The 21,145-nt window shown below is 37.9% G+C and overlaps 1 protein-coding gene across 1 annotated transcript; it reads right to left on the bottom strand.

Annotated features, from left to right (window-relative positions):
- Positions 1-11,352: 11,352 nt before the first annotated feature.
- Positions 11,353-12,522, bottom strand: LOC145124969 (aquaporin NIP1-1-like). The gene is made up of 5 exons (XM_079060449.1): positions 12,388-12,522; positions 12,045-12,269; positions 11,778-11,975; positions 11,629-11,690; positions 11,353-11,545 (listed from the first exon to the last, which is right to left on the bottom strand). Exons 1-5 carry the CDS (start codon positions 12,520-12,522, stop codon positions 11,353-11,355), a joined length of 813 nt encoding a protein of 270 aa, XP_078916575.1.
- Between the last annotated feature and the right edge of the window lie 8,623 nt (positions 12,523-21,145).

Genomic DNA, 21,145 nt, shown 5'->3' with positions numbered 1-21,145 from the left:
GCACCAAACCCCGCCTCTTTCTTTCTTTCTTGGATTATTAATTTTTTTTTAAATAACTTTTTTTAAATTTATTTTTTATTGAATTATTACTTTTTTTCATCATTCAGCACAGTCAATCAGATGCACAATCAAACAGCATGGTTTCTTTCCCAGTCAGAAAACTTTCCCAGATAGCACTTTACCAAACAGCACTTTCCCAGACAGAAACTATCAAACGGGACCTTAGTGTGGGTTGGATCCAATTATTGATGGATGTTTATCTTGTGGTTGATAGCGTGGGGATCTGTCAAGTCAGCAGCCAGGAACTATCTGAAGGATTCGGCAGCGCGAGGTGAGTTTTCCTCACTGGGTTTAGTGGGTCTAAGGAACCAAGGCCGACCCTGGTTTGGTTATGTTAGTATACTTTTTGTCTGTGTGATACTTGTATGTGCTTGTATATGTATGTTTTTTGGGTGGGGCCTGTTATTTGAGTGTGGGCGGGGCCCGTATCTCAGTGGACGGAGCCCGTTATGCGAGTGTGGGTCGGGCCCGTATCTTAGTGGGTGAGGCCCGTTATGTGCTTAGTTATGTATGGTATGTGGTATCTTAGGGAACTCACTAAGCTTTGTGCTTACTGTTTTCAGTTTATGTTTCTGGTACTTCGGTTTTCAAAAGGGAGAGCTCGGGATGGTTGCAGGGCACACACCACATGTTTCCGCATTCTATGATTTACTCTGATTCGATGATGTTTTGCTAAAACTTGATTCCCATGGTTTTATGGAAATGATATGTATCAACGATTTAATTAATTTAAAAATGAATATTTTATGTCATTATATTTGGGACGTTTCAAGTTGGGATCAGAGCCTTGGTTTGAGGAATTCGGGCACACTCTCGGGTGTGTCTGAACTCAAACTGAGGATTTGGTTAAGTTTTTCAAAAAAGAAATATATTTTTAGAAAGGGATTTATCTAAAAGAAGAAAGGGTGTGGTGCATGCAATCATCTGAGCTCAACTAAGTTTTCCCAAAATACTCATACATGTTTTGATCTGTGAATCTATGAATCGCATGCTAGTTAGGGCTAAGGATCTGCTCAGGTTTTGCATGATAGAATGTTAGGAGAGATGCCTTTGTATGCATGTTGTATGATCTTGTAGACTTGCATGCTAGTTCTGATTAGCCAGTGATAGGGTGGCCTGTTATGTGATGCCTGGTAGCCTAGGAAGCATGGGATGCTGGATTGGGTTTGATTTGGATGTGTAAGGCAATCAGTAGCGGGAGTGGGAGCTCCTAGTATGAATGGTAGTATGTGGAATTGGATGCTCGTGATTATTATGTGGATTGGAGTGCTTTTTCACGAATGCTGCTTGATTTGTGCTTTGTGGAACTCTTAGATGATGGGAGTTAACTACTAAATGAATATGTCAAGTCACATGTGACAAGGGTCGGATAATCTCAGAGTGATGGATTTGACCCTATTACGCAACTCTTGTCTGAATCCAACCGTTGTAGGGATGAGTATGTTACTCGAAGGATTATCCAAGCCTTGTTACATGTGAGTGTATTCATGAGGTGGGTGACTGACATTACGGGGATTTCTTCAGCAGCTGATGGCAGGGTGAGGTCGGGAACCTAGGGAAGCCTAGGGAGTTGCTTCAGTGGATTTCGTTGTGTTGGTTAGCGAGTGTTTGGTGTATGGATTGAGAAGGTGACTTAGAGGATTATGGAGGATTCTTGAGGAAAGTATAGATAGGTGTGGAAGGTAGTATTGGGCCCGTACTACTGAAAGCACAGGATTCATACTCGAATCGGGGAGAGTCTTGGAGAATCTAGGGAGCCTGTGAGATGAGGATTCTTGGGTACGTTCTGATCGTTCGCATGTGGTTTCGGTATGGTGTTGAGCACTCCGGAAGGGGGGTGGGTTAGGTTGTGGTTCCGGCTCAGGTGTAGGTATTGAGCCGGTCGATGCGCAGATGCGGGAGTTCATCTCATCAGAGATTACTCGTGGTATTTTGTAATGGACCCCGGTGGTCTTTGGTTTAGTCAAGGAAGGGATTTTGGAACTCTCGGATGGTCATCTCGATGCCTTTCGGGCCGAGATTGTATTAGGGCGGTTGGGGGCTCGTATGGAGCCCAAGGATGGTGAATCTCTAGAATCTTTCCGGAAGAGGGATCCTATTGATAGTTCTTGTCATTTGGGATCGGAGGTGAGTTAACTCAGGAGGAGGAAGTTAAGATTCCTTATGATGCTTTTGCAGGTATGATATCTTCTATTTTCTTCTGGGTTGTTATCGGGGATTGGTATTGCGTTGGATTTTGCTTAGGTTTAGGTAAGTTATATCTCGGGTTGGTTCTCTGCTATTGTATGGGTTATCAAGGATTGTTTTATGTCTTTCTGCATGTCGAGAGTCTTCAATGAATATTTAGAGGGTCGTATCCTGTTGAGCGGGTTTCAGCTTGTTCAGTTGTTGATTCGGGTCTTTTTCGGGATCAATTCTAAGGTATTGCTTGGAGTATCTTTAATCGGGGTTCAGTGGTTTTATCGTCTGTTCTGGTATGATCGGCAGTTGTCTATGGAAGAACCTTTGGGTTCAAGCACTACCGTTGTTAGGAGATGAGCGGTAGCAAGAAGATGGTGAGGTCAGTTGCATGAGTTGTTGATCATTAGAAATGTCATGGAAAATTTATATTTGCATGGGTTGTAGACGGTTAGAAATCAGTGATTCCTTGAGAATGGAAGTTGGGGTGAGAACTCGTCAGTCAGGGCAAGGGTTATGGTTCATAGTCTCCAGCATAATAACTCAAGGAAATGGTATGGTATCATGGGAGGTGATTTGGATTATCAGACTGGTTAAGGTCTCAAGAGTATTCTTCTCAATTTCAGGAGTTGGGAAATCGTTGAGACTGGCTAGTAATGGAACGCTAGTTTTGGTAAGTGCAAGTCATAGGCGGTTCATGCTATATGAGGTTTGATGGGTTGGGAATCCATCGGACTTGAGGGATGAAAGAGCTTCGTCGAATCCAAGTGGGGGAGAATCGATCAGAATTTCTGGGAGTTGGATCGGGTGTGGAACTGGGGCAAGTTTCGCATCCTGGGCAGGCAGAGATGCAACCCAAGTGGCCGTTTAGATTTAGGATTATGTAAGTGAGAGTTCAGGGAACTCCCAGCAGCTGGTCAGCATTTTTTTATGCATAGCAGGCTTGTGGTTGAGTTCAGGATGAGGGTTTCGGAATTCGAAGTATGACCCGAACACCTGATTGCATGCAGTTGGATGTAGGTTTCGGCTCAAGATGAGTGGGGTTGTGATGGTTTGTATGTGGTAAGGTCATGGGTGGTAACCATGGTTGGTTGAAGTGTTGTAAGACTGTGATGGGATCGTAGCATTCACCAGTTCGAGGTAGACTATCGTTGGACATGCTCATGAGCGTAAAAGGGGAATTAGTTTGTTCCTTGGGCACGTTGGTCAGGATTGTTGAGGAGTATTCATCTGTTATAGGTTGAGGACCCTTGGGGTTCGGGGCAGAGTTGGGCCTGTGTAGCTCTAGATGGGTGGGACCCGTGGGTGAGGCCGCTCAGTGGTATAGTTTGGGTAGGATCCGTGGGCGAGGCCCGTCTGATTATGGCAATGCATGTGGGACCTGGTAGAGATCGTTGGGTCAAGGTTTTGGATCTTGAGTTTCAGGGTTGAGTGTGTGGTCAATAAGTGGTGTAGAGGGATGTTCGGGCTGGGTAGCCTTGTCATTCAGACACTTGAGAACCTGGTGGTTGGACCTGGTGCGAGACTGGTAGTCTCATAGATGGTTTGGGAATCTCTATACCCCGGTTTAGTGAGGGGTTGTTGTGAATCAAAAGTTTTCGAGTGATATGCAAGTACATATCCGTGGATCTCGGGTTATGAGTTGAGTATCAGGTTGGTTTTTGAGTGAGATCTCGAGTTGGGAATCGCGAGTGTTTTTGTGCAGGATTTATTTCCAGTGGGATAAGAATAGAGATATCTATATGTCAAGGACATCAATGAAAGGGTTCGGGGGTAATGAATGGTTTCATTTTGTTGGCGGAACGGGTTCTTGTGTTGTGGTGTGGTTCTATCTGTGTGAGGGTCGGGCAAGCATGGGGTTTCGGATTTTCTGATGGACTTCATTATATGATTTGTCATAGATTCCTTCGGATGGATTAGGCCAGGGTGGGTCAGTTCGTAAAGTTGTAGGAAGACCACAGCATGCATGGAACTAGGAAGTGGTAGGACGTTGGAGGCCGGTGGTGAGATAAGACTACAGTTGGTCTTGTAGCATTCACATTTAGCACTGGTTTAGGTGGCGTCAGGTTTGTCGGGCTGTTATGATCGGTTGAATCCATAAGTGGCAAGATGGCTTGGGCAATTATTGCCAGATGAGGCTTTCATTCGAAATTCGTGTGGGGCGACTGTGTGTCTTTTGACTCAGCAACCGGGCGCGAACCTGGTGTTTCATTTAGTGGCAGTTAAATTGGGACCAGGGAGTTCCCGGTTGCTTTTGGAAAGCATCTAGGGGGCATCGAGGTAAATCAAGGCGGTATTAGTGATTTGGGATTCGCATGTGGAGTCGCTTGTTAATCAGAAAATATGGTAAGACATTTGCAGCTCGGATTGGATAATCTCAAAGTAAAATATTTGACCCTGTTGCACAGCTCTCGTCTGAGTCTAACCGTTGTTGGGATGAGTCCTCTACTCGAAGGATTATCTGAGTCTTCTGTCAAGTATAAGTGTTCTGCAGCGGTATATGGTCAATGATTTTGTTCCCAGTGGAAGCATCAAGATAATCAAGGGTTGGAAACGTTTTGTTTCGTCTGGAATTCAATGAGGTTTTAGCATGGTAGCGAATCAGTATGGGCGGTCTGTCGGGGAGTCAGACCAATTTGAGACTTCATAATTCGGGTTTCAGATATGGTAGAAATGGTTTTTTGCAAGGGTTTAAGGGTTCATTCATCGGGTTTGGAGAGTTCTGCTATGGTTGGGTTCGGTAGCTGTGGGAAGGCCGTGTGTGTTCGGGGCTGTGGTTGCATTCTTCAAGCTGTCTGCGTGCCTGGGATGGTAAAGGATGATTTCGAGGACGAAATCTAATTCTAGTGAGGGAGAGTTGTAACACCCAGAATCTTGAGGAGAAATTGTAGGGAATGAATCCCATTTTGAGGACTGGATACGACGTGTTGGAGGAACCAACACGGCGTGTCTAGTTGAGGAAAAGCACGGAGCTTAATGAGTCAACACGGTGTGTTGGAGGTAGGGAAGGAAACCCTAATTTTAGGGTGTTTCACCCTATTTAAAGGCCTTAAGTCCCCTTGACTGGCCTCCCTACCAGCCTCCTTTGTTATCTAAAACCCTAAATTAAGTATTGAGCTTACTTGGTGGTGTTCTTCAAGTTTTGAGTGAATTCTTGTGGATTATTGCTCATTTCTAAAGGAAGCTTTGAAGATTGAAGGTGCTTAGCTTGGAAGGAGGATCATAGATCCAGAATCTCTACACTTCTTGCAGTCTCTTTGAGGTATCAAGTTTGCATCTTGACTTGTTTTTTATTAGATCTCTTCATGGCTAGTTATTATGATTTTGGTCTCCTTTTTGGGTCTATGGATGATTTGGGTTGTTTAAGGGATTGTTCTTTCATATCTGAGTTTTTTTTGGTATCCTTGAGCATAAAGGTGCAAGCTTTATGTGAAGAATGATGACATACATGCTTCAAGCCCTCTGTTAAGTCCCATTTTAGCTTAAGAGCTTCATTTAGTCATGTAGGGACGTAAAGTTGGCAACTTTACGTGATAATCCAGCTCAAGGAGGTCAGATCTATGTTTTGAGGCCATGCCTTTATGGATTAAGTGCTTAATGGTTGAGTTGTTGAATCCCGGGCAAACACGGCGTGTTGGCTAGGGATTTCCCGATTATCTGGATGAGGAAGGAACACGGAGTGTCCAAGGGGTAACACGGCGTGTTTGGTCAACATGGGCTGTTGACTTTGACTTTGACCAGAAATTTGATCAAGGTTGACCTTTGGATGTTTTGGGCCATGTTTGCGCCTTTTCGATTGTGGAATTGGGCCTTTGCTTTGGGGCCAAGTTATAAGAGGGTAGAAAGGTCTTCTACCCTAGTTTGGACACTTAGTGTGGGTCGGATCCGATTCCCATGGTGTTTTGCTAAAACTTGATTCGATGATGTTTTGCAAAAACTTAGTGCAGGGCACACACCACATGTTTCCGCATTCTATGATTTACTCTGATGCGATGATGTTTTGCTAAAAATTGATTCCCATGGTTTTATGGAAATGATATGTATCAACGATTTCATTATTTTGAAAACGAAAATTGTATGTCATTATATTTGGGAATGATAGGTCATAATTATGTGGTTTGGGCTAGGCATCCATCTTGTATAGGTCTTTGTAGGGGTTTGGGTCTTATTTTGGTATATGTAACTTTTGTAGTTGTGTACGGCCGTGGTCGTGTGTACGACCGTACTCCTGTGTACGGTCGTACACGGGTGTTTGGTTGGTGGTCCTATAAATAGAGCTTGTCAGTGTCAGTCATAGGTTGACGTATGTGTGTGTAATCAAGGTGTACCAGACGGTTTACGGACCTGCTATAAAATCGTGTGCATTGCTTGAGTAAATTGCTTTCTTCTTCTCTATTTCTTGATTATAATTGTTTGATCACTGGTTGGTTCCTGGATTTGAGTCCTTACAATTGGTATCAGAGCAAAAACTCAATGGGTAATCTCGAATTAGTCTAAAAACTAATGAAGTTTTTCTGGCCGTACACACACGAAGATCCAATTTGACATCCAGATGGCTGTTTCCGTTTGTTTGACAAGAAGGATCTTTTTCAATTTGGAAAGTGGGATATTCATCAATTGTATCTTCATCAAATCCAGGTTGCCGAAGAGATCTTTGAACCTGCCGCTAAGGAGTACACTGGAATGGTTGCGGAGATCATTAAGGATCAGATGTGGTGTGGTGCCATGGAAGGATCTGATGTACTAATCATTGAGAAAGACTGAGTTTATGCTAGCCACAAACCAAGGGGGAGATTGATAGGTCATAATTTTGTGGTTTGGGCTAGGCATCCATCTTGTATAGGTCTTTGTAGGGGTTTAGGTATTATTTTGGTATATGTAACTTTTGTAGTTGTGTACGGTCGTGGTCGTGTGTACGGCCGTAATCCTGTGTACGGCCGTACACGGGTGTTCGGTTGTGGTCCTATAAATAGAGCTTGTCAGTGTCAGTCATAGGTTGACGTATGAGTGTGTAATCAAGGTGTACCAGACGGTTTACGGCCCTGCTATAAAATCGTGTGCATTGCTTGAGTAAATTGCTTTCTTCTTCTCTATTTCTTGATTATAATTGTTTGATCACTGGTTGGTTCCTGGATTTGAGTCCTTACATGGACGTTTCAAAATTGGGCTCAAAGATAAATGAATCACATGAATTGGGCTGAAAAGTAGAAATCGATGTTTTGGGATTTTGGATCAGGTGAATAGTATCAAATTAATAATATGAGTTGAATCAAATGAAAAGGAATTGGATCAAGATGAATAATTTGATTTTGGCTAGATAATGAAAGAAAATTGATTGGATCAACAAATTTGGCTAGAAACGAAATAGATCCAACCAGAAATCTTGATAAACAAGAAATTCAAAGAAAAATGTACTCAATTTTGAAAATTGGAAGACTCACCAAAAGATATTGAATCTTGATCCGTTAAGCAAAAATGTAGTTAAATCATGAATCGTTCCATGAACTAATCGCTTGAATATTCATTGTTTGGCTCTGATACCACTTTATTAGGCCGTGAAGCTTTGATTTGGCATGGCGGAAATGTAGAAGTGCATAATCTACAAGAACGAGTTAACATTTAAGCACAATTGTATAGATAAAATGTGGAGTATAAAAAAAAACTTGTAGGAGTGTGTGCTTGCTCATCTGCGATACTTTCTCTAACTATTCTTCTATCTACAACAATTAAGGCTATACAATATAGGAGCTCTAAACTCTACAATGAATATGACTCTACTATTTGTAGAGGAGCTACAGCCCATAAGTCATAGGGCTTCAATTCTCACACATGTCATAAAAGGGGTGAAACCTTGATGTCATCACCACATGGAGAGCTTTGCACCCCAACAGGTAGCTCATAAGGTTTTACAATACTTTCCCGTGACCCCTAGACTACGATGTTTGTATTGTTCAAGGAAAACTGCAAAAAATATGATTTGGCATAGTACTAGATGATTAGAAGAGGGTACGATGCGTCATCCCATTGATGGATCGCATCATAAAGAATTTAATACAAATCATCTTGACTTCTCGAGTGAAATTCATAACGTACGCCTAGGGCTTGCTGCTGACGGCTTTAATCCATTTGGTAATATGTGTAATCCACATAACAAGTGGTCGGTCATACTCATCACATACAATATGCCACCATGGCTTTGTGTGAAAGAGTCATCATTTATGTTGTCCTTGTTGATTCCCGACCCTAAATCCCTTGTAAAGGACATGGATGTTTTCCTGAGATCGTTGGTGGAAGAGCTTAAGCTTTTGTGGCACTCAGGCATACATATTAAAGACGCGGCGACAAACACATTCTTCACGATGAAAGTTATGTTATTATGGACAATAAACGACTTTCCATCTCGTAATAGTGTATCGAGTTGGAGTGGACAAGTGTACAAAGCATGTCCGACTTGCAATGAAGACACTCCTTCATACAATGTAAAAAAATTAAACTCGTATATCTTGGTCATCATTGGTTCCTAGATGCTAATGATCCATTAATAAAGAGATTGGAATTTAACGAGGAATAGGAGACAATATCCACTCTGAGACACTTTAGTAATGACGACATATAAGATCAACTAGGTCGTCTACTAACTCGTCTATCATGTAAACATCCCAAGTTTGGAGGGGTTACGATAAGGTGAGAAGGATTCAAGTTGAACTAGTCGAAACAAAGTATATTCTTTGAACTCGAGTATTGGTCGTCTCTATAGCTGAAGCACAACTTAGATGTGATTCATATAAAGAGAAATGTGTGCAATAGTGTGTTAGGTACTATTCTAATGAATGATAATACTAAAGACACATCAAACGCACGATATGACTTGAGAAATATAAATATTTGGAGTACGGAATGGTTGTAAAGAAGGGGTAACAAGTTCTATAAACCCCGGACAAGATACTCGTTCAAGAACCCTGATTGAAAACTCTTTTGTCAATTTATAAAAGATGTTAAACTGCCAAATGGGTTTGGGTCTAATATCAGTAAGAAAGTAGCAGATACTAATACTAACTTTACTGGGCTGAAGTCTCATGATTGTCACATTCTTATGCAACGTTTGCTAACAATTGGAGTTAGAGGGTGTTTGTCAAATGATACTTATAAACTAATTGTATACCTTTATATGTTTTTCAAGCAACTTTGCCTAAAAACAATAATGGTGGAGGATATGTGGAAAGTAAATAAGAGATTATTACAATCTTATGAAAATTAGAATTGATTTATCCTCTAGCATTTTTTGGCATTATGGCTCATTTAGTTTTTCATTTACATGATGAAGAAATTGTTCGAGGCCCGGTATCTATGAGATGGATGTATCCGTTTGAAAAGTATATGAAAAAATTGAAAAACTATGTCAGAAATAAGGTGACACTGGAAGGTTGTATAGTTGAAGGTTGTGTTGTTGAAGAAGCTTTATCATTTTTTTTGATGTACCTTTGAGATATGCATACTCAATTCAATCTCCCTGAAAGAAATGAGAATGTCGTTTTCGGAAAAACAAAGTTTTGGGTGTTTGAGTCTAAATGTCGACTGAACAATGCGGTGCAAATCAAAACTCTTGATCTAAGAGAAAACGTAACATATATTGGTTTGTACTGAATAGCTTTCAAGGAGTCAGACAATATATCATGTAAGTGATCTTATAATTTAAGTATTTATGTATACTAATTTGTTAATCATTTTTGGAAAATACAACATGACTTAGTGCACGAGCTCCAAGAACAAACTCAATGGTTAAACGAAGAAAGAACTCTTATACCAGATGAACAAAAAGCTTCGTTTAAGAAATTATTAGGTGCTCGGTGCGACCATATTAAAGGCATTGGACGTAAACATTCAGCCTTTGCATCGATTGGGTATGAGGTACAATCATCATAGTCACCGCTACAGTCACAACCATCACAGGTAAAACAAGACTATTTAATTTCAAAGTCTCATATATAAGGATCGATGAATGCATGTTAGTTTGGTAATTTTTTTTTATGATGATTATTTGTTAAAAAAATTGGTAATTGGTTTTTTGGTACTTTGGCAATTGGTAATTTAATAGTTTGGTTTATGTTGATATGTAGGTTTATGTTGATAGTTTGATAAATTAGTAATTGTTAGTTTGTTAGTTTGGTTGTTGGTTTAACTTATAAGGTAATTAAATAGTGTGTTAGTTTGATAATTGGTAATTTGATAGTTTACTTAAATTTTGGTAATTATTAGTTTGATTATAGTTTGGTAATTAGTATTTTACATACAATTTGGTAATTATTAGTTTGATCATATTTTGGTAGTTTGGTTTATATTGGTAATTTGTAGTTTGCTTATATTTTGGTAATTCTTAGTAATTTGTTAATTTTGGTTTATGTTGATAGCTTAACTTATAAGTTTATGTTGTATATATATTATGTAGTTAGAGAATCTTCGAGCAATGCTTAACGACCTAACGTATAGTGCGAAACTTCAAGCATTTTTTTAAATCAATGAAACCACAAAGTGATACGAGAGGAAACAAGGAGAACCAAGATAATGACATGTCCGATTAATTTACGTTTTTTAAGACTTTGTATTACATATAACTTTATAACATCGTTGTTACTTAATTTGACATGTATTGGATCTTTATAACACTTTTGTTACATAAAATGACATGTCATATTGTACCAATTTTTTCTGCAATTAATGTTTCGTGTTATTGATACTCCGTATCAGTTTTTCTACACTTGAGAAAAAAAGGTTGTTTAAAAAAGAAAAAAGGATATTAGCGGCGACATATCGTATTAGCGGTGTTTTTTTATCAATAGCGACACGACAATAGCGGTGACTTGTTGCCGCTATTACCTTTAGCGGCGATTCCGGTATTAGCGATGATATTTGTCACCGGTAATTGGCATTTTTTGTAGTGATCATTGTGAATTTAAATCACTAATATTTTATGTTACAATCATACTAAATATTGTTATAGAAAATAGTGTGACAGAGCATATTATATCATTTGTAATGACTTATTTGTTTCACTTTTTAGTTCGTCTCTTGTAAACAAACCCATGGGTTCGAACAAACCTACAACACTAATAAAAATCATTGTTGAGATTCCCTCTTGGTTATCTCATACAATGGTTTATCGGTAAACCTTATGGTATTATACGCCCATGCACCACCTATGGCCCCAATCATCGGACCCAAAATGTAAACCCACAGCCCTTGGTATTGGTTCCACACGAGCGCTGGCCCTATGCTTCTTGCTGGATTCATTGATGCCCCCGATACTTGCCTGTCATATCAAAATACATGTTTCAAAGTACACTTCCCATAACCACTTAAGAAATAACATGTATTAGTATATTTAGATTGTACCCTGCGAACATGGCGTTAAGTAGAACAGTTGATCCAATGGCAACCCCAGCTAGTTGTCCTGTCTGTGTTAAGTAAAAGTGTAGACTTATAGTTATATATGGCGTAAAATATAATTTGTAATAAGAAAAAGTTAAGAAAACAGTACTGACAGCCCGATCGTCCGTGGCAACTGCAGTGATGACAAACATGAGATAGAACGTGATAATAATTTCCATAACGAAGGATTGGAGGTTCGAGTGGATAGGAGCGTTTCCTACGAAATGATCATGTGTTCCACTGAATATTAACCTTAGGGTTCCGCTCGCTAGGATTGATGCAAGGATTTGAGCAATCACGTATCCGGGTACCTGAAGAGATATTAATGAAACGTTAATGTCAAGATCAAGAACATAATCAATAATCAATATCAAAATCACCTCTTTCCAAGGAAACCTTTTGCAAGAAGCAAAAGCAATGGTGACTGCAGGGTTTATATGTGCACCGGAGATGTGACCGACAGTGTAAACCATCACCATCACCACCGCCCCCCATACGATGGCTATTCCAGGCATACCCACCGGATTTTTCTTGTCAATGTTCACCATGATCACGCCACAACCGGAAAATATCAAGAAGTATGTAGCTAGCAACTCCGCCATCAGCTGCCAAAAGACCACAATCGTAAAGTCGAGCAAGAAATACATACAAGCACACATATGCATGCAGTACATACATATATCCGTAATGGTTTAAAGAACGTTATTGAGTAAAAAAGAAAACCTTTTGAGAAAATTGACGAGTAAAGTAGGGGGCTGAAGTTGCGTTATCTTTAGTGTCGTCTTTGGCTATGCTCAAGGTCACCCCATGGTGCACATTGACCGCCGCCGCTCCTCCACCAGTCTCCACCATGGCCATGATCGATCACCTGTGTGTCAATAAAATAATTAAAGTGGAGATAGAGTATTTATAGAGGCGGAGGATGATAAAAATAAAACCTTGGAATCCATGGAAATACGATGGTTATTTGTTTGAGAAGAAAATCGACAAGGCCGAAAATCTACATGAAGGAATATTATTTGTTTGTTTTTTTTTTATAATTGATTCCTTAGTATTAACCGTGCAACAAGTAGAACTCTAATTATAAAAAATTATCTTCTAACTAAGTTCTTTCTAATGAATTATCGAAACATAAAGAAAAAAAAATCCTCAACGATTATATGACAAAGTGGACGTATCGTAAAAGGGAATCGAAGTTGATATATATTTTAGGAAATCGTACTCTTAGAATCCATTATTATGTAACTATGTTATACGTTTATATTGAAATCAATTAATGATCCTATATCTGATTATACTACGAAATTTATATTTTATACTATTAAAAGTTGAGTTTTAATATACAATATACAATAGATAAACCTCTAAAAGATGAATCTAGATTTTTTTTTTAAGTTATTAATTAGACCTGAATGAGTTGGTCCTTTCAAAGAACATGAACTAATATAGGATTGTTTAGCTGTGAACATGATCTTCTTTTTGACCTCATGCTACGCAAATCAAGCATAATGCATGAGTCAAGGGGGAGCTGGGTTCCAAGGAACAGGGCCTCAAGAAGAAAATTTTTGGGGGTTACTTCCTATATCCGATTCGGCATCAAAATGTGTCATGGTCCATATTTGTTAGACTACATGGTGCGGGCAACGCCCGAATGCGTTATTGTGACGTGGCACGGAAAAATGTTGTAAGGGTCAAATATGTTGTAATTAGTCGAAGTGTATTTTGTACTCTTCGTATGTTTTGTAATCTATTTTACTAAGGCGCTTTTATACGAAGCTTAAGTGTCTATGCCTTAGTATATTTTTTGTACGCTTTCTCTGTTTCCTATAAATAGGGATGTTTACTAGAGTTAGATAAGAGTCATCTTAACAGAACCTATCTTTGTACTCTGTAAACTTTGAGAGCTTAATTGAGCTGAAACAAGATCTTATTTACATCCGTTGTTCAATCTCGAATTCTTACATACTCTGATTTGTTACTTACTCGATTCATTAATTCATTAATTGGTATCAGAGCAGGAATTACAATCTGCGATCTGATTTTCACCTTGTTTCAAAAAGTTTTTGAATCAATTTTGATTCAGAAAGTTTCCGTACTTTTTGAAAGTGAAAAATTCTCTTAGATTTAAGGTTGTGATTCGATTCTGCATCAAAATTGTTGAATCGAGTGTTCTTCTTGATTTTTGTGGATCATTTCAGCTAATCGTTCTCAAATTCTCGTTGTTATTTCAAAAATATCTAAAACTTTCATCTGTTCATCAATGGCGAACTTCAATCTCAATTCAATGACTTCGTTTTCTCATCTATTAGGATCATCGACCAAAATTCCAATGCTAATTCCTGAATACTATAATCAGTGGGCTGAACGAATGCAGGATTATCTGAATGGTCTTGATGAAGAATTGTGGTCGTGTATTTCTGGAAATGTCAATCCTCCGACGAATGTTCAACCGATTGGATCATCTTCTGCAAGTTCTGGTGTTGATAATCAAATTGATCGTCTAAAGAAATTGGAGAAGAGATGTATGAGGGAATTACGAGGAGCTTTACCTCCAGTTGTGTACAATTACATAAGGAGTTGTACAACTGCTAAGGAGATCTGGAACAATCTGAAAGAAAAGTTTCAAGGAAGTGAGAAGACGAAAATCAATTCAGTCAAACAGTGCTTGGTTGAGCTGAAAGATTTCAGACAAAAAGAAGGTGAAACAATTGAAGTGTACTATGATCGTCTGAACGAGTTAATCTATCGTTGCAATCGCTATGGAATCACCAGGACTTCAATGGAATTCAATCTCATCTTTGTGATGGGTCTTCGAAAAGAATGGAGAAGCGTTAGTATGATGGTAAAGAACCAGCAGAGTTTTGATACATCAACTCTTAACGATTTATATAACCAATTGAAGACACACGAAAGTGAGGTAAATGAAATTGCTGAGGAGTCGAAGGTCAGTTTGGGAGGTCCGTTAGCTCTAATTTCAAAAGTTTCTGAGAAAGAAATGTTCGAAAAAGGTGATTCGGAGGAGGAAGAAGGATTCATCATGAACTCAGATGATGAAGCAATAGCATTTTACTCAAACAATCGTGTAAAGAAGTTTTTCAAGAAGTCGTTCAATTCGAAGGCTAAGAAACCTGAGGGAAAAGGAAGTGTTTTGAGTAAAACTGTTGATGAGGAAAAGAAGAAGGTTGAGAAGAAAGATTCGAAGGTGTCTGAAGTAAAGAGTAAGAAAAAGCTGAAGGGTGATTCGGGTGTGGATTGCCACTACTGCAATGGAGCCAATCATCTTGCTAATGACTGTATGCTTCGAAAGAAGGATGAAAAGAAGAATAAGGTCAAAGATGAAGCTTATTACTCTGAGAAGCTTGAGGAGGTTCATGCAAAAGCAAAGAATTTGTCTCTGGTAGCAAGAGGTGAACAGGATGAAGATGGAACTTATCAAATCTGGTCGTCTGGATCAGATGATGAAGAGATGAGAAATCCCACTCATGGTGCGATGTATGCGAAATTGGAAGAGGATTCGGATGAAGAGGAGTTTGAGGTGAAAGGCAGATGTTTCGTATCAAAGACATCTGACAAATCTCCTATGACAACTAAGGTACGTAATATTCTTGAATCTTTTAATATTCCAATAAATGCATATAACTCTGAACTAGTATCTTTTGATGAAACTGTTACTTATTTTGACTTGATTGTTGTGTCTGCTAGCAATGAAGCTAAGAAACTGTCCATGGAATTGTTAGAGACCAAAAAGCGTTTAGATGCGAAAATAAGTAAAGTTGAATGTTTAGAGTTACAGATCACTAATATCATGTGTGATAGGGATTCTTTATCCAGTGATGTTAAACTCTTGTTAACACAAAGAAACATATATTGTAATTCAGCTAAGAGATTATATGGAAAATTAACTGAGTTGCATCATTCGTGTGAAATTAGTAAAGAGCAACATAGAAAATTACTGCCTTTTCTAGAATATGAGAGGGCGAAGGTAGATAATATTTCGTATAATTGTGAGAAAATGATTGCTGATTTTGACAAAGTTCCTGATGATAGATATAAATATGGAATTGTCAAAATCGATGAATGTCTTGATACGAATGATTTAGTGAACATTGTGAATGATACTTTGACTAAATCTGAACAAATTAAAATTTTGAAAAAGACTGAGAATTCAACATCTGATTTTCAATTTAATTTTGCTGATATTGAAGATAATTCTGATAATATTAGTGAAATTAGTGATTTAGAGGATGTTGATTGTTCTCGGTTGTCTATTATTAATGTTGCATCAACATCTAAAGGGAAAGAAAAAGTTAAGGACTTGATGGTTAAGATATAAACTGATAAACCCTCAACTTCGAAAGTTTGTGATTTGGACTTCGTGGACATCAGAGATAGTCAAACTGATGATAGCGATGATGAAAATGAAGAGAAAATTTCGAAGAAAAAGAAATCTTCAAAGGAAGAAGAAATTCCTCGAATTGTGGTTGATCAAGTGTATGGTGATACACAAAATTTTGAAAAGGTGATGAATGAACAAGGTGTTCACTTTCTTGAAACGAATACTGTGGTTTATCCAAATTTCAAGTGTACAGATGATGTCATCTTCCCAAATCAAGTGTTCGTAACTACTGGAAATGTTGAGAATGTCAAACCAGAATTAAAGAAGTTAGTTGAAGAAGATAATTTGAAAACAACAGATGAAGGTTTCTTCGCAAATCAAAGCACAGTTGAAAACAACCTAACAAAGAATTCGTACGCTTTTCAACGTCAAAAACCACAAAGAAAATGGGTTGAAAAATCAAAAATTGAAAAAGAAATTTCAAAACCAGTTGTAGTGGAAAATGAAAATGTTGTCAAACTAAACTCCAAGGAATTCAAAGATCAAATTGACAAATTTTCGAAAGAAAATAACATTTCAAAAAGACAAGCTAGGAAGAAAATATTTTGGCAGACTATTGAGTCTCAAAAGATGTCAAATGAAACGACAAAACCTGTTAAGACTGTGAATTCAGCAACTTTTTCAGACAAAAAGAAAAATCTGGCTCAAAGAAATAAATATGTGTCTGAATCACAATCACCCAAAAATGTTTTCAAAGCTAAAAATTCATCTTTTTCAACAACTAAACAACCTTCATCTCAATCAAATCATTCAAGGTCTGAAGTGAACAAACAACCAAAGTTTTCGAAAGTTTCAAAAACTACTATTCCAAGGAAATTTTCAAATGAATCAAATCCACCACAAATATTCTCTCAACGTCAACATTTTAAATCGACTGTTAATACATCTTATGCTCAATCTTTTCTAACGAAACCAAAAGTTGATTTCATTCCTCAAAAGCCAAATTTTCCTAATCACACGAAGAAACAAACTTTGAAAATTTCACATGAAAAAGGGATAACTTCAAGGAAGAATATTGATCATCGGCTTGAAGGCAAAGGAAAAATGTATCAGTCGAGTACATTTTCAAAGGAGCAAATTCACGAAGCCTATGAGAAGTATGTGAATACTTCATCAAATGGAAGTTCATCTTCTAAGGATTCGAACATATCAGTCAAAGCATGGAAACCAGTAGTGAAAGCTAAGAATGTACAATCACAAACTCAGAATACGAAGGGTAATGTCAGTGAACATCCGAAACCATCAAAATCTTATGTTTCGGTTCCTGTAAATGATGATGTGAACTTAATTGATAGTCTCAAACCAAAGTTTGTGATTGGGTTAAAAGTTCTTCATTACATTCGAAATTGAAATCTAATTTCCAAGGACCCAAAAAGCCTTGGGTACCTAAATTTTTTCACTGATTGCAGGTACTATGTGACGAGCAATACGATAACAAGTGGTATATTGATAGTGGTTGCTCTCGTCACATGATTGGGAAGAAGGAGAATTTAAGAGATTTTCGAAGCCTAAAGAATGTTGGAGTTGTGAAATTTGGTAACAATCAAAAATGCCAAGTCAAAGGATATGGGAAGATCATGAACGGACAATTCACAGTGAATCGTGTTGCTTATGTTGAAGGTCTTCAACATAACTTGATAACTGTTTCACAACTTGTTTTGGGCACTGGCAATCAAGTTCTTTTCAACGAAGAGGGAAGCATCATTTCGAATGTCAACACAAAAGAAGTTTTGCTCAAATCAAAAAGGAAAGGTGACATGTTCACTTTGGACATCAATCCGATAGTAGGAAAACCTGATGTATGTCTTCTTTCGAAAGCTTCATTAGACATAAGTTGGCTTTGGCATCGACGACTTTCACATCTCAACTTTCGAAACATCAACAAATTTGTTGTACAAGATCTGGTAAGAGGTTTACCTGTACTTAAATTTGATAATGATTCTTTATGTGCAGCTTGTGAAGTTGGCAAGCAACATAAACAAGGTCATCCGATTACGATAGATTCAAAAATTGTCGAACCACTGGAGCTCTTACATATTGATTTGTGTGGCCCATTGATAGTTTCAACACTCAACAAGAAACGGTACATTTTAGTAATTGTTGATGACTTTTCAAGATTCACGTGGGTTTATTTTCTCAGGCTTAAATCTGAAGTTGCACAAATCATGATTGACTTTATCAAAAAGAATGAAACAACGTTGAAGAAGACTGTTCGAAAAATTAAGAGTGATCATGGAACTGAATTTAAGAACAATGTTCTTGATTCATTTTTGGTGGACAAAGGAATTTCACATAATTTTTCGTCTCCATATACACCACAACAAAATGGTGTAGTTGAACGAAGAAATAGATCTCTATGTGAAGCAGCAAGGACTATGTTGGCATATGCGAATGTTCCACAATACCTTTGGGCTGAAGCAGTATCCACCGCATGTTTTACTCAAAACAGATCTTTCATCCATCGGCGTTTTAACATCACTCCATACGAAATTCTCAACAATCGAAAACCTAATGTGAAATTTTTCCATGTTTTCGGATGCAGGTGTTTTATTATGAATCTCAATGATAATCTTACGAAATTTCAAGCTAAAGCAGATGAAGGGATTTTCTTGGGATATTCGCATAATTCGGTCGCATATCGTGTGTTGAAAAAAAGAACACGAAAAGTGGAAGAAACTTTTAATCTTACATTTGATGATTACTATATTAAACAAACTGAAACGCACTTTGAAAATCATCCTATTCTAAAAGAAATACAAGATGAATCTAAACCTTCACAAATGTTGGATATTGATTATGATTTAATTTTTGGTATTTCAGATCATGCTGCTGATGCTGAAATTAATGCCAATGATAATCATCTCCCTGAATTAACAAAGCTTACTGATGATTCAACATCAATTTCTCAAGAGATAGGCGAAAGTATGCAAAATAATCCAGTTGAGGGGGAGCACTTGGATTCGAACAGTCTTGTTGAGGGGGAGCATTCTTTCGAGGGGGAGAATGAGAGATTGGATGCTGATGTTGAAGGGGAGCATAATGTTGAGGGGGGACATTTAGAATATAATGAAAATAATAATGATTTTAATGATGTTTGTTCGATTGCAGGTTCAGAGAATGATGATTTATACGAAGATGCACCTTTGGACTTTGATCCAGCTTATCCTCCAATGGAAAAGTGGACAAGAGATCATCCGAAGGATCGAATAATTGGGAATCCACAAGAGGGTGTTTTAACAAGAGCTCAAATTCGTGCAAAGAATGAGGTATTGAATACTCATCAAGAATTTTGCATGTTCAATGTTTTCATCTCTAAAATTAAACCAAAGACAGTTAAGGTTGCAATGGAACACTCAGATTGGGTTGTTGCGATGCAATCTGAAGTATCTGAATTTGAACGAAACAAGGTTTGGAGATTAATTGCTAAGCCAAATGATGTTTCAATTGTCGGACTAAAATGGATTTTCAAAAATAAAACCGACAAAGATGGAAACATTGTTCGAAACAAAGCCAGACTTGTTGTTAAAGGTTATTCACAACAAGAAGGAATAGACTACGAAGAAACTTTTTCCCATGTCGCAAGACTCAAGGCTGTTCGTATATTTCTGGCTTATGCAGCTTACAAAGACTTTGATGTTTATCAAATGGACGTGAAGTGTGCATTCTTGAATGGAGAGCTTGAAGAAACAGTTTACGTGGAACAACCCCCAGGTTTTATTAACGAAGAACATCCTGATCATGATTATATTTTAGATAAGGCAGTTTATGGATTAAAACAAGCACCACGAGCATGGTATGCAACTCTTACTTCATTTTTGAAGCAATCTAAATTTAAACAAGGATCTGTTGACCCCACGTTATTTCGTAAGAAAGTTGGGAATCATCTAATGCTTGTTCAAATTTATGTTGATGATATTATTTTTGGCTCAACTGACATTGCCTTGTCTAAAGAATTCGAAGATCTTATGAAAAGCAAGTTTGAAATGAGCATGATGGGAAAAATCAATAATTTTCTTGGTTTGAATATTCGTCAAAACAGAGAAGGTATTTTTATTAATCAAGAAAAATATACGAAGAATATGCTAGAGAAGTTTGGATTGACAAATAGCACAAAGTTACAAGTTCCTATGGCAACTGGCATAAAGTTGACACCTTCGTTAGATAAACCTGCAGTTGACCTAACTCTTTACAGGAGCATGATTGGTTCATTACTTTATCTTACAGCTAGTAGACCTGACATTATGTTCTCTATGTGTAATTGTGCTAGATATCAGTCAAATCCACGAGAACCACATCTCACTGTTGTGAAGAATATCTTTCGTTATCTTAAGGGAATAATTTCGTTAGGATTGTGGTATCCTTCGAAAACTGGGTTCTTTGTTCAAGCTTATTCGGATGCAGACTTGGGTGGTTGTAATCTTGATAGAAAGAGCACAAGTGGCGGATGTCAATTGCTCGATGGCAAATTGGTGAGCTGGCAGTCGAAAAAGCAAACATGTGTATCAATTTCAATGGCTGAAGCAGAATATGTGGTTGTTGCTGCTTGCACATCACAAATTATATGGATCCAAAGTCAATTGCGTGATTATGCAATTAATATGAAAAAGATTCCATTATATTGTGATTCTCAAAGTGCAATAAGAATTTGTCATAATCCTGTGCAGCATTCGAAGACTAAACATATAGCTCTTCGTTATAATTTCATCAAGGATCACGTGCAGGATGGAAATATTGAAGTGCATTTCGTGAAAACAACTGATCAGTTAGCTGATATTTTCACGAAACCTTTAGATGAAAAAACCTTTGTAAAAATTTTAGAAGGACTTGGAATGATCGATGGAAATTCTGTTCCATACGAAAAAGGAGAATGATGGTTGACCAGGAATGATTCAGAGGCACTGAATAAAAGACAAAGCAATATCATTCAGCGTTCAGAGGTTACTGTTCATAGTCAACGCTTCGACCCCTTCAAATTCGTAAATTTGTCACTTTTCAGGGGTTGATAAAATTTCGTGTATTTGCAACAAGTACATTTTGTTTGTCACTTAATTTTCGAAAAATCAAAAATCCAAAAAGATTTTCGTT

Source organism: Lactuca virosa, chromosome 7, assembly GCF_052849685.1.
Source record: "Lactuca virosa cultivar CGN04683 chromosome 7, Lactuca_virosa_CGN04683_v6, whole genome shotgun sequence".
NCBI classification, from domain to species: domain Eukaryota; kingdom Viridiplantae; phylum Streptophyta; class Magnoliopsida; order Asterales; family Asteraceae; genus Lactuca; species Lactuca virosa.
Note: the sequence above shows the minus strand (reverse complement) of the source record. Positions and strands in the feature narration are given on the sequence as shown.